Genomic DNA, 10,427 nt, shown 5'->3' with positions numbered 1-10,427 from the left:
AACAAATATTAATGATACTCGGTTTTATAATGGAGCTCACAAAATTGTCTCGATCCCCTCAATGAAACTAATTTTTGTTTTTCGGTGATTGTACTATCGTGCTAGCTGATGTTTGTTGTGGTTACCGCGTAAACACAGCCTTTGTACACTCGCGTTTATATGTATTTAGACAGCCCCAAAACCCCCACTAACTACCAGAAATTATATAACGGACTTATCCGTCCTCGTCTCATCCCCGTCACTGTTCTTGCTTTTTACAATTCTATTTGTTCTTTATAATTGATTACGTTCTCCTTAAACGTAACTCAGCAGAACAGAACTAAAAATTACCCACACCAAATCCGTCTTCTAATGTCGCGTCAACCATTGGAACATACTCGGAGATACGGATCAAGAGAAAGTGGTTCTTCCTGCCAATTGACCGTCTCAGGAAGTACTGAGGATGGTTCCTCGACAGAAGTCTCAAACCCGACGGATTACACTGAGTATGATGTTTCTTCATCAGTTCCGGACTGTGATCTTTCAAAAGTAGAGGATTATGGGGACGATCGGCGGTTTTCAATGTACTCAATGCGCTCAAACTTGCGTTCCTCGAGACCCGTCTCTGCTGCTCCCTCTTATCGGCCATTCGAGTACGATTTGAATGGAAATATTATAGAGTCCAATTTCGAAGAGCCTATTTACGAGAAGGGCGATTGGACAGAGGCTCCTTCATACATTAGCAATTATGAAGTTGAGCGTGAACTTCCAAAATTGCCCGTTATTACCGAAACAAACACACTGAGAAGAGACGTTCCACAATACAGTGTTAAGGAGGTACCACTGGTTGACGGAAACTTGATCGTCGACTATTCTGTGTCGAAGCAACTTCTTGCGTTACAGGGCACCTTTGCCGATCAACCGGAAGCACAGACCTTACGCTATTCAGCGGTAACATGCGAGCCAGAGGAAACACAGGACAAGGGATATAAACTACGACAACAAATATACGGGCGCGAAACGGAAATTGCAGTTTGCCTAACTTTGGAAAAGGAAAGCGTGCACCAATTCATTAATACATTGCAATGCGTCATGGAGAATATAGCCGATTTGTGTTCTCGAGAATCCTCCCGCTTTTGGAATACAGATAGCTGGCAAAAAGTTGTTGTTTGCATTATTGCTGACGGTGACGGTGATCTAGATTGCAGCTTCGTTGACGTTCTCTCCAGTTTGGGTGTTTATCAACATAGAAGTGGAAGCAAAATGGTCAGCGGCTCGCCAGTTTTGGCACACATTTATGAGTACACGAGTTGTTTGAGAATTGACCAACAATTCTACATCACTTCTATGGAGTCAGTCCCAATCAATCTGATCTATTGCAAAAAGGCACAGTCTTGTGGAAAAGTCAACTCTCATCGGTGGTTCCTTAATGGTATTGCAAAGTTATTGCAGCCAAAAGTCTGCTTTTTTATTAAAGCAGGAACAGCAATTAATGAAACCGCTATATACCACATATGGAAACAATTTACTACTGACAACAAAGTCGGTGGTGTTTGCGGTAATACAAATATTGAGTTGCCTAACTGGTATTCGACTCTTTGCAACCCACTCCTTGCTGTTCGGAATTTCGAACTGCAAACTTACAAATGCATGCAGTATCCTTTCGATTCTTGCATGGGATATGTGATCGACATACCGGGAAAGTTTTATGCTTACCGGTATGCGGTGCTTGTTGAGGACGCTTTTTGTTCCGAACCACTCAAGGATTATTTTCAAAAAGATATTTCTGGAAGTAATTCCCGGAAAATTTTTGGAACGAATGCTTGTCTTGCTGAAGAATCTCTTCTAAGTTGGTCGGTGATGCTGAGACCAAAAACAGACTGGGTCATGAAATATGTTGACACCGTCAAGGCGACTATTCGTTCACAAAACAGCATTGCCTCATATTTGGATAATGCAAAGTATGAAGTAAACACCTCATTGGGTTCCACACTCTATGCTTTAAGTCGTTTCCCTAGCATCTGGGAAACAAACCATTCAACCCTTCGTCAATTTTCACTCTCTTTTAAAGTTTTGCTTAATAGCCTTGAATTGCAGGTCAATTACTTCGCTATGGCTAATCTGTTTTCAGTCTTTTATTTTGTTTGTCATGCCACATCGACTTCCGATTATGATTTGTTTGGTCATGGATGGGGTAACCACATATTTGTCTTTTTTTATTACGTTTTCATTTGCTTAATCTTTTCACAATTTGTTTTGGCTCTGGGAAATCGGCCTTACGCGTAAGTTTTAATTCTGCTTACGATTTACTAACTATAACAGAACACATTCGCTATATCTTGGAAGCATGTGTATATCCGTGATTGTTTGTATTTACTTCCTTATTTGTTTGTTTTATGTCGCTTGCAAAAATGCTTCCAACTCCTCCTCGAATGGTGATTCCATCTTGGGAAATAATTCATTCACAACTTTGCTGTTCTGCCCTTTAATGATGTTTCTCTTCCACCTTATAACCGCCTTATTACAATTAAATCCATGGCATATACTGACCGGTTCAATCCCTTATGTCTTATTATTACCTTTCCGCGTGTTCACGAAGAACATATTCGCTTTCTGTCACATGCATGATACCTTGCAGCTAGGTGAAAGAAAACACTATGTCGATATTGAAGATGGTTTATTGGAGTGTGTTCGCTCTAATAATTCGCAGACGATCGTTTTAAGCATCCCAACGGAGGAGGATGTTGAGAATCAGTATCATGCTTCTCGTAACAATTTGCATGGAGATGCTTCTGACATGACGATGAATCATATAGTGTCCGAAAGTCAGCAATCTCGTATGTTTGCTGATTATACTCGGAGTATACGGACGAGATTCGTATTACTTTGGGCACTTTGCAATCTGGTACTCGCTATGATACTAACTCAGTCGCTCAATGATACGTCCATTGATGACAATGGATACGTGAAATTCATATTTTGGCTGCTGTTTTCATTTTCAGCTCTGAAAATGATGGGCGCGTTCTCATATGCTACCATTCAGCTATTCCAAAAACTTCGGACAAAAGTCTATAGTCCTAAACATGAAACTTAACTTGCTACTCTCGTTTTAATATATTTTTGTTAATTTAAATATGTAATTCTACGAAGCGACTTGCGTAATAAACATCACAATAATTCACACCTAAGATTCGGGCATGGTAGACACCCGTGTGAAAGTGACTAATCTACAATTCATTCCTCATAATTTGAGTAGAAGCAAAATTGATTTTTATACAAGGACTAAACTTCCCTCTAAACTATTAAATAGTAAACAAAAATGATCTGTAACGGGTATTTTTTAGAAAATTCCCCTATGATTACGGCTTTTGAAGGAAAACAGTGCAGTCACCCAAGACCTTGTTCTCAACACAATCAGCGGGAGCAAATTCATTGTCAACAATGGTAAGGGACTTGCACTTCTTGATCAAGGCTTGGATGCTAGGAGCCTCGGCCTCGATCAAGGTCTTGTGATCAGCATCAGGCTTGATGTAAATAGTAGCGTCAGCCTTGACACCAGTGTCAGCCATAAGGGATCTGCTGGAGTGAACAACCTCGATGATGGACTCATACTCCTTAGCAGCAACCTCATTAGCATAGTCCTCTCTTTCAACAGGGAAAGCTGCCTTAACAATGGAAGGAGTGGTGTCGTTAGGACGACGAGGAAGGCGTTGCCACATTTCTTCAGTAACGTAAGGCATGAAGGGATGCATGAGACAAAGGCCAGCCTCCAAAACAGTGTACAAGGTTTGCTTAGCGGATTCTTGTTGCTCAGGAGTACCATCACTCAAAAGGTACTTAGAGTTCTCAATGTAAACGTCACAAAGCTCGTAAAGCCAGAATTGATAAACAGCAGAGGTAGCTTGCAAGAAGTTCATCTCCTCCATGTACTTGTTCATACTAGCAGCGGCAATGTTCAGCTTGTGGAAAATCCACTTCTCAACCAAAGACTCCTTGCCAGAGGGAGAAGCATCCTTCTTGGGAACAAAATCAGCACCGAGACGTCCCAAAGCAAACTTTGTAGCATTGTAAAGCTTGTTACAGAACTTACGGTAACCCTCAACACGAAGAATGTCGAGGTTCAGGTCACGACCGCCAGTCGTTAAAGAGCAAAGAGTGAAACGAAGGGCATCAGTACCGCACTGAGGAATACCCTTAGGGTAACTAATCTTCTGACCCTTCTTGGCCTTCTCAACCTCACGAGGATCAAGATTACCGGACATCAACTTTTGGTGAAGTGCCTCCAGGGTAATACCCTCAATAACGTCAATAGGGTCAACAACGTTGCCAAGAGACTTCGACATCTTACGGCCTTGGGCATCACGAACCAGAGCATGGCAGAAAACGCGCTTGAAGGGAATTTGTCCGGTAAGCTTAATACCCAACATGACCATACGAGCGATCCAGAAGAAAAGAATATCCCAACCGGTCTCCATCAAGGTACCGGGATAGAAATTCTTCAGGTCGAGAGTCTCCAAAGGCCAACCAAGAGTGGAGAAAGGCCACAAACCAGATGAGAACCAGGTATCAAGAACATCCTCATCTTGCTCCAAGGTGAACTCCTTGCCGGGGAAGGCAGCCTTGGCCTTCTTCTCGGCCTCCTCGAGAGTACGACCAGTAACCCAGTACTTGTCATCCTCACGACTACCAGAAGTACCATCAGCAAGCTTAACAAAGTAAGCAGGGATACGGTGACCCCACCAAAGCTGACGGGAAATACACCAATCTTGGATGTTCTCCATCCAACGAATAAATTCACGGCGAGAGACATCAGGGAAAATCTCGATCTCTCCATTCTTAACAGCATCAGCAGCAGCAGCAGCCATGTCCTTCTGGTTAACCCACCATTGGGGCTTCATAACAGGCTCAATAATATCACCAGTCTTACCACAAAGAGGAATAACCATAGCGTTGTCCTCCTTGCCAACAAAAAGACCGAGCTCTTGAAGGCGCTCAACAACCTTAACACGAGCCTCGAAACGGGGCATACCGGCAAATTCACCACAGTTCTCGTTCATCTTGCCATCGTCGGTAAGGATATTGATAAACTCGAGGTTGTGTCTCTTACCAACCTCATAATCGTTGGGGTCATGTGCAGGAGTAATCTTAACGGCACCAGTACCGAACTCCATGTCCACAATAATGTCATCGCAAATAATGGGAATCTTACGGTCAACGAAGGGATGTTGAACGAACTTGCCATGGAGGTGTTGGTAACGAGGATCCTTAGGATGCACAGCAACAGCTGTATCACCCAAAAGGGTTTCGGGACGGGTAGTAGCGATAATGATACGCTCGTCAGAATCAACGATCTTGTATGCAATAGAAGTAAGAACACCAACCTCAACTGGCTTTTGGTAACCAGGGACCTTGAGCATGGTACGACCAGGAACATCGACATTCTCAACCTCCAAGTTAGACAACGTGGTTTGAAGAGCAGTACACCAGTTGACGAGACGGTTGGCACGGTAAATAATACCCTCTTCGTGAAGACGAACAAAAGTCTCTCTAACGGCACGAGACAGGTTTTCATCCATAGTGAAAGCTTCACGAGTCCAATCAAAGGAGCCACCAAGACGAGACATTTGTGTCTTAATGCGGTTATGGTAATCTTCCTTCCAAGCCCAAACAATCTTCAAAAAGTCTTCACGAGAGTAATCGTGGCGTGTTTGTTTCTTCTCTTGCCAGAGCTTCTTCTCAACCACAGACTGTGTACTCAAACCGGCATGGTCAAAACCACCAAGGAACAGGACAGTCTTGCCCTTCATACGGTTCCAACGAGCAAGAGAGTCTTGAATGGCAATGGTCAAAGCGTGACCAATGTGAAGAGCACCGGTAACGTTGGGAGGAGGGCTCGTAATGACAAACTTGCCGGCCTTCTTGATGCTACCATCGGCCTCAAACTCGGGCTCGAAGAAACCGGACTTAACCCACCAGTCGTACCAGGCAGATTCGACTGCAAGAGGGTTGTAAGACTTCAGAGTAGGACTCTCAAGATCCTGGAGAATCTTCTTTTCGCCAGCAGGCGTCTTTTCAACATAAGGAGGAACCTCCTTGGGGGCCTTGGCCTTCTTTCCCTCCTTCGGCTTTCTAGCCTCCTGTAAATGTGTCAGCAAGAAGACAATAATACATTGAATGAACCGAACAAGCGAAATTCAAAGTCCCTCGGTTTCATTGTCGTTCACTATAGTGCATACCTCCTTAGCCTTCTTGGCAGCCAACTTAGCCTGGTACTTGGCCAACTTAGCAGCCTTTTGACGTTCACGCTCCACTGACAAACGTTAACATTGAAATTCAAGAGATTTACGACAAGAAATTCACTTTTTTACGTACACTCCTTAGCAGTCTTTTGCCGGGGCTCGCCAGCAGGAGCAGCCTCCTTGACGATCTAGAAAGTTGTTAGTGAAGTGTTATACACGCGTTATTTGCCAACTTTACGTACGGGAGTCTCGTTCAAACTCTTACTAGCCGATTCCTCTGCCATAGTGGTTCTGTGTAGTAAACGGAAAAGTTCCAGTGGTACCAAAACGATGTGTAGTGGTGGTAGTAAAATTAAGTTTGAGCACCATGCGACACGTGCATCCACACGTGAAACCTAAACATAATGTAAATGACAAACAAATTGACGGAGGGAAACCCAAAATTTTCTTTTACAGATAACGTATATTAAGCGGATATTTTACAGCTTACTTTATAAATTACATTTCAGTATTTTTTTCTTTTTTTTATTTTATTAGTGGACTTTTCCCTAGTTCAATTCCAATCCATTACGATTAACACAATTTCGCAACCAACTTACTCCCTAGTCGCTATGCTGTTTTAAGGTTTTACGATAACGGATTAAGACTCACTGATTTCCCTTCGACTGCTGTTCTACCTTCATCATAAACTGTACCACCACTTCTATCTCGAAGTAACCTCGTATGGAAACATTAGAACTGCCCAGTTTGGCTGATATGCATGTTCATCTCCGTCAAGGAGAGTTCATGAAAAGCACCGTTCCTGGCGTTCGTCTTGGCGGTACTAATGTGGCCTATGTTATGGTATGACCAATTTGTTTGAAACTGTTGTTCAACGGCTCCCATCCCTGTTTACAATTTACTTACGACGTAGCCCAATACTGTTCCTCCTATCAATAGCGTGGATGCCTGTTTGAAGTACAAACAGGAAATCGAGTCGTTGGACCCGAAGACTGCCTACTTAATGTCTTTATACTTGTGTCCAGAGATTACGCCAGAGGTTATTTACGCCGCCGCAAAGGCCGGAATTAGAGGTGTTAAATCATATCCCAAAGGTGCTACAACAAATTCTGATGTCGGCGTCGAAAGCTACGAGCCGTTCTACCCTACGTTTCAGGCCATGCAAGAAACAGGTATGGTTCTCAACATCCACGGCGAGGTTCCTCCTAGCCAGGAAGGTGGTTCTGTTATGACTGCTGAGAAGCAGTTTTTGCCTACTTTCCGTAAGCTTCATGAACAATTTCCAAAATTGAAAATCATTTTGGAGCATTGCTCCACGAAAGAAGCCATTGATACGGTTCTTGCCTGCGGCAATAGCGTTGCAGGAACAATTACTCCTCATCATTTACTTATCACACATTCTGATTGGGAACATGACCCCTTCTCTTTTTGTAAACCCGTCGCGAAGACGGAAGAGGATCGTCAGGCTCTGCTAAAGGCTGCTACTAGTGGTAATAGCAAATTTTTCCTTGGTAGTGATTCCGCTCCTCACCCTAAGGAGAAAAAGCTGGCCAACCCTCCGGCTGCTGGAATTTTCACTCAGCCCTACTTAGCATCGTATCTTGCCTTCATTTTTGATCAACAGAACGCTCTCGACAAGCTCGAAGGTTTTGCCTGTCGTTTTGGACGCGAGTTCTACGGTATCAGTAGTAGTGACTTGCCCAAGGAACTTATCTTGAAAAAAGAATCGAATGTGCTCCCGGAAATGTTTGAGGGTTGCTTGGTGCCCTTCCTTCACGGAGTTGATCTCCACTGGACTTGCCGTCGTCTGTAGTTAGTTTGCCCGTAATAAAGAATAAATAGATAGACGCCAGTTTGTTTCGTTTGCAATGGTCGTTGAGCAGCGAACAAATACGAGATAGAGTACTCATGTTTTTTGTTTCAAAATTAAGTATTATTCATTAACGAATGGTTCTCGATCATTAAATTCACAATAGCCGGTAATGTGAAGCGGATGTCTAAGTGACCTTCTGTTTAATAGAGGTCCATATGCACAGTAAGAATACCATTCCCAAGGCATTGATAAGAAAGCAGACCAAAAAGACTGGAATGAACTTTATTGCAGAAATTGCACCTCCAAATATTGCACCTAGAGTGTCGGACAGAGAAATGGCAATTTGTACAGCAACGTTTCCCCGTACATGGAATTTCGGCGGAAGTTGTTTAGTCAACAGAGATACAGATGGCGAACCGACAACATTTCCACTAAATAAGATAATGAGACACGCGATGAAGTAAGGTATAAGGTACTCGCGTTTGCATTCGTGAATGATTAAATGCAGAAACAGGCCAAATAGGAGAACGATTAAACTTCCCAGGGAAATAATGCGATCCTGAATGTGTCGTGAAAGAAACGTAACAGATAAAACGAGTGGTGAAATTAGTAAGAAGTTCAGGGCAATGAAGTTTCCAGCCTGAAATGTTGAGTAGCCGTAAAGCTCACTTGTGTAAACGGGAATACTTGAGAGATATCCCACTAGTGTGAAATTAGATGTGAATGTAATCCAGCTAACGACAAACATCGTAAACATGCCATTTTTAGTCAATCGCTGAGAGTTCTGATCGGCATCTGTAATTACAGATTGATCGACTGTTGTGTCAGTGTAACTCGTCTCCAAGTCATCCTTGAACAAGAAAGCAGCGACAATGAGATACACAAGCCAAACAATGGCCATGATCCAGTTTCCCGAAGTGAATTTATCCCAGACACGATTGCGCGCATGCGCAGAAGCCTTGCTCAAAAGGCCGCCAAGAAATGGACCAACGCACATTCCCATTGCTTGAGCCAACGTAGTGCAAGTCGCCAACGGTGTGCGATAGCGAGGACTGACAAGTGTCTTATCGGTCACATAGCGCTTATGATACAAAAACATTGTGCAAGCAACTCCAAAGAAAAGCCGACTAATCAGAATAAGATACAACCAATTGACGTAGTCAGCTAACGAGTACAGGACATGACCAAGAATGCTTCCAATGGCACAAACAATGATTGGTCGTTTATAAATCATGCGTCCATTCTTGGCAAGGGAAAACTTCAGCATTGGATAAAGCAGCAACAGGGCAACAATCGTTGGCGTACCAATAATAATACCTGAAAAGGACGATGTACCACCCAGATGCCGCGAATACTCAGCCGAAATTGGAATAACAATGTTAAAGGATACACATGACAGAAAGTTATTGATGATAATCAAGACAACATTTTTCATTGGAGGCAGAAGTTTTTCGTTTTCAGGACTCTCAGTGGATTGCGCACGAAGGCTTGACAGCGTATGCGAATCTGCAGCTCGCGGTTGACTCACTATAAAAGTATGAAATTCTTTGGGCTTCGTTTCTTTCAATTCGATTGCATTTTGAGACTGTTGAGACCCTATTAAGGAATCCTTAAAGGTCGCAGCCATATCTCATTAATTCGTATGTAAAGGAGACCATTATATATATATATATATACATATATATGAAGGCGTAAAAAAATTGCTCGGCATTAATTTCAACCATTCCTATCTCAATTCATCTCGTGAAGTGAGAATTTGCTACAAGCAAAGCAAGCAGAGAAAGAGGCCCAATTGAACAGCCGTACTCAGTTATTTGAAAGCTACTGCTGTTTAACCAAACATTGACACTAAAAGTTTAAGGAAACTCGTTACTCAGATTTGTTGAAACTAACAACTAGAGTGGTCTCGAATGGAAGCGCGGCTGAGTCTATATATAGTAAACATGTGCCTGCTGTAACGACCGGTGTCCTGCTGACCCTCACCAGTGTCCAGTGGGCAATAGACACAGATTAGATAGGATTTTAACAAGAACACTTCCGTGTCAAGTAAACGTAATTAAAGTTATGAACCTCTTTTAAGCGAAACGTCGCCACGAGATAGTTACGTTTAAATACTGATAAAATAAGATTTGTCAATTGTAACAGTAAATCAAGCGAGAATACAATATAAATGCTACCAGTTCGTAGCCGATATAGGCAAATTCATTAAACCCTAAGACTAAACCCTAAACAAGCAGAAGAGCTAGTAATCTAATTGTCACTGTTGACCGGACAGTCGTTCGCCATTCTACCAGTTCACACCACTTAAAAATGGTTTTTGGATGAGCTCCTTCTAGCGATCACTCCTCGTCCTCCATAACTTTTGTTGTTTTACTTGCCATATGCTACTATGAAAT

The 10,427-nt window shown here is 42.7% G+C and overlaps 4 protein-coding genes across 4 annotated transcripts; 2 read left to right on the top strand and 2 right to left on the bottom strand.

The window, feature by feature from the left end:
* Positions 1-216: 216 nt before the first annotated feature.
* On the top strand, positions 217-3,218 carry SJAG_00442 (chitin synthase Chs2). Its single transcript, XM_002171685.2, has 2 exons — positions 217-2,261; positions 2,302-3,218. The coding sequence occupies exons 1-2, from the start codon at positions 352-354 to the stop codon at positions 3,071-3,073; spliced, it is 2,682 nt and encodes an 893-aa protein (XP_002171721.1). The 5' UTR covers positions 217-351; the 3' UTR covers positions 3,074-3,218.
* An 8-nt stretch (positions 3,219-3,226) lies between these two features.
* Positions 3,227-6,555, bottom strand: SJAG_00443 (cytoplasmic valine-tRNA ligase Vrs1/Vas1). The gene is made up of 4 exons (XM_002171686.2): positions 6,461-6,555; positions 6,352-6,406; positions 6,216-6,289; positions 3,227-6,116 (listed from the first exon to the last, which is right to left on the bottom strand). Exons 1-4 carry the CDS (start codon positions 6,500-6,502, stop codon positions 3,339-3,341), a joined length of 2,949 nt encoding a protein of 982 aa, XP_002171722.1. The 5' UTR covers positions 6,503-6,555; the 3' UTR covers positions 3,227-3,338.
* A 32-nt stretch (positions 6,556-6,587) lies between these two features.
* On the top strand, positions 6,588-8,198 carry SJAG_00444 (dihydroorotase Ura2). The gene is made up of 2 exons (XM_002171687.2): positions 6,588-7,061; positions 7,132-8,198. Exons 1-2 carry the CDS (start codon positions 6,942-6,944, stop codon positions 8,029-8,031), a joined length of 1,020 nt encoding a protein of 339 aa, XP_002171723.1. The 5' UTR covers positions 6,588-6,941; the 3' UTR covers positions 8,032-8,198.
* Positions 6,813-10,071, bottom strand: SJAG_00445 (membrane transporter). The gene has a single exon (XM_002171688.2). It carries the CDS (start codon positions 9,656-9,658, stop codon positions 8,216-8,218), a length of 1,443 nt encoding a protein of 480 aa, XP_002171724.1. The 5' UTR covers positions 9,659-10,071; the 3' UTR covers positions 6,813-8,215.
* Between the last annotated feature and the right edge of the window lie 356 nt (positions 10,072-10,427).

This window comes from Schizosaccharomyces japonicus (genome assembly GCF_000149845.2).
Source record: "Schizosaccharomyces japonicus yFS275 unplaced genomic scaffold supercont5.1, whole genome shotgun sequence".
NCBI classification, from domain to species: domain Eukaryota; kingdom Fungi; phylum Ascomycota; class Schizosaccharomycetes; order Schizosaccharomycetales; family Schizosaccharomycetaceae; genus Schizosaccharomyces; species Schizosaccharomyces japonicus.
Note: the sequence above shows the minus strand (reverse complement) of the source record. Positions and strands in the feature narration are given on the sequence as shown.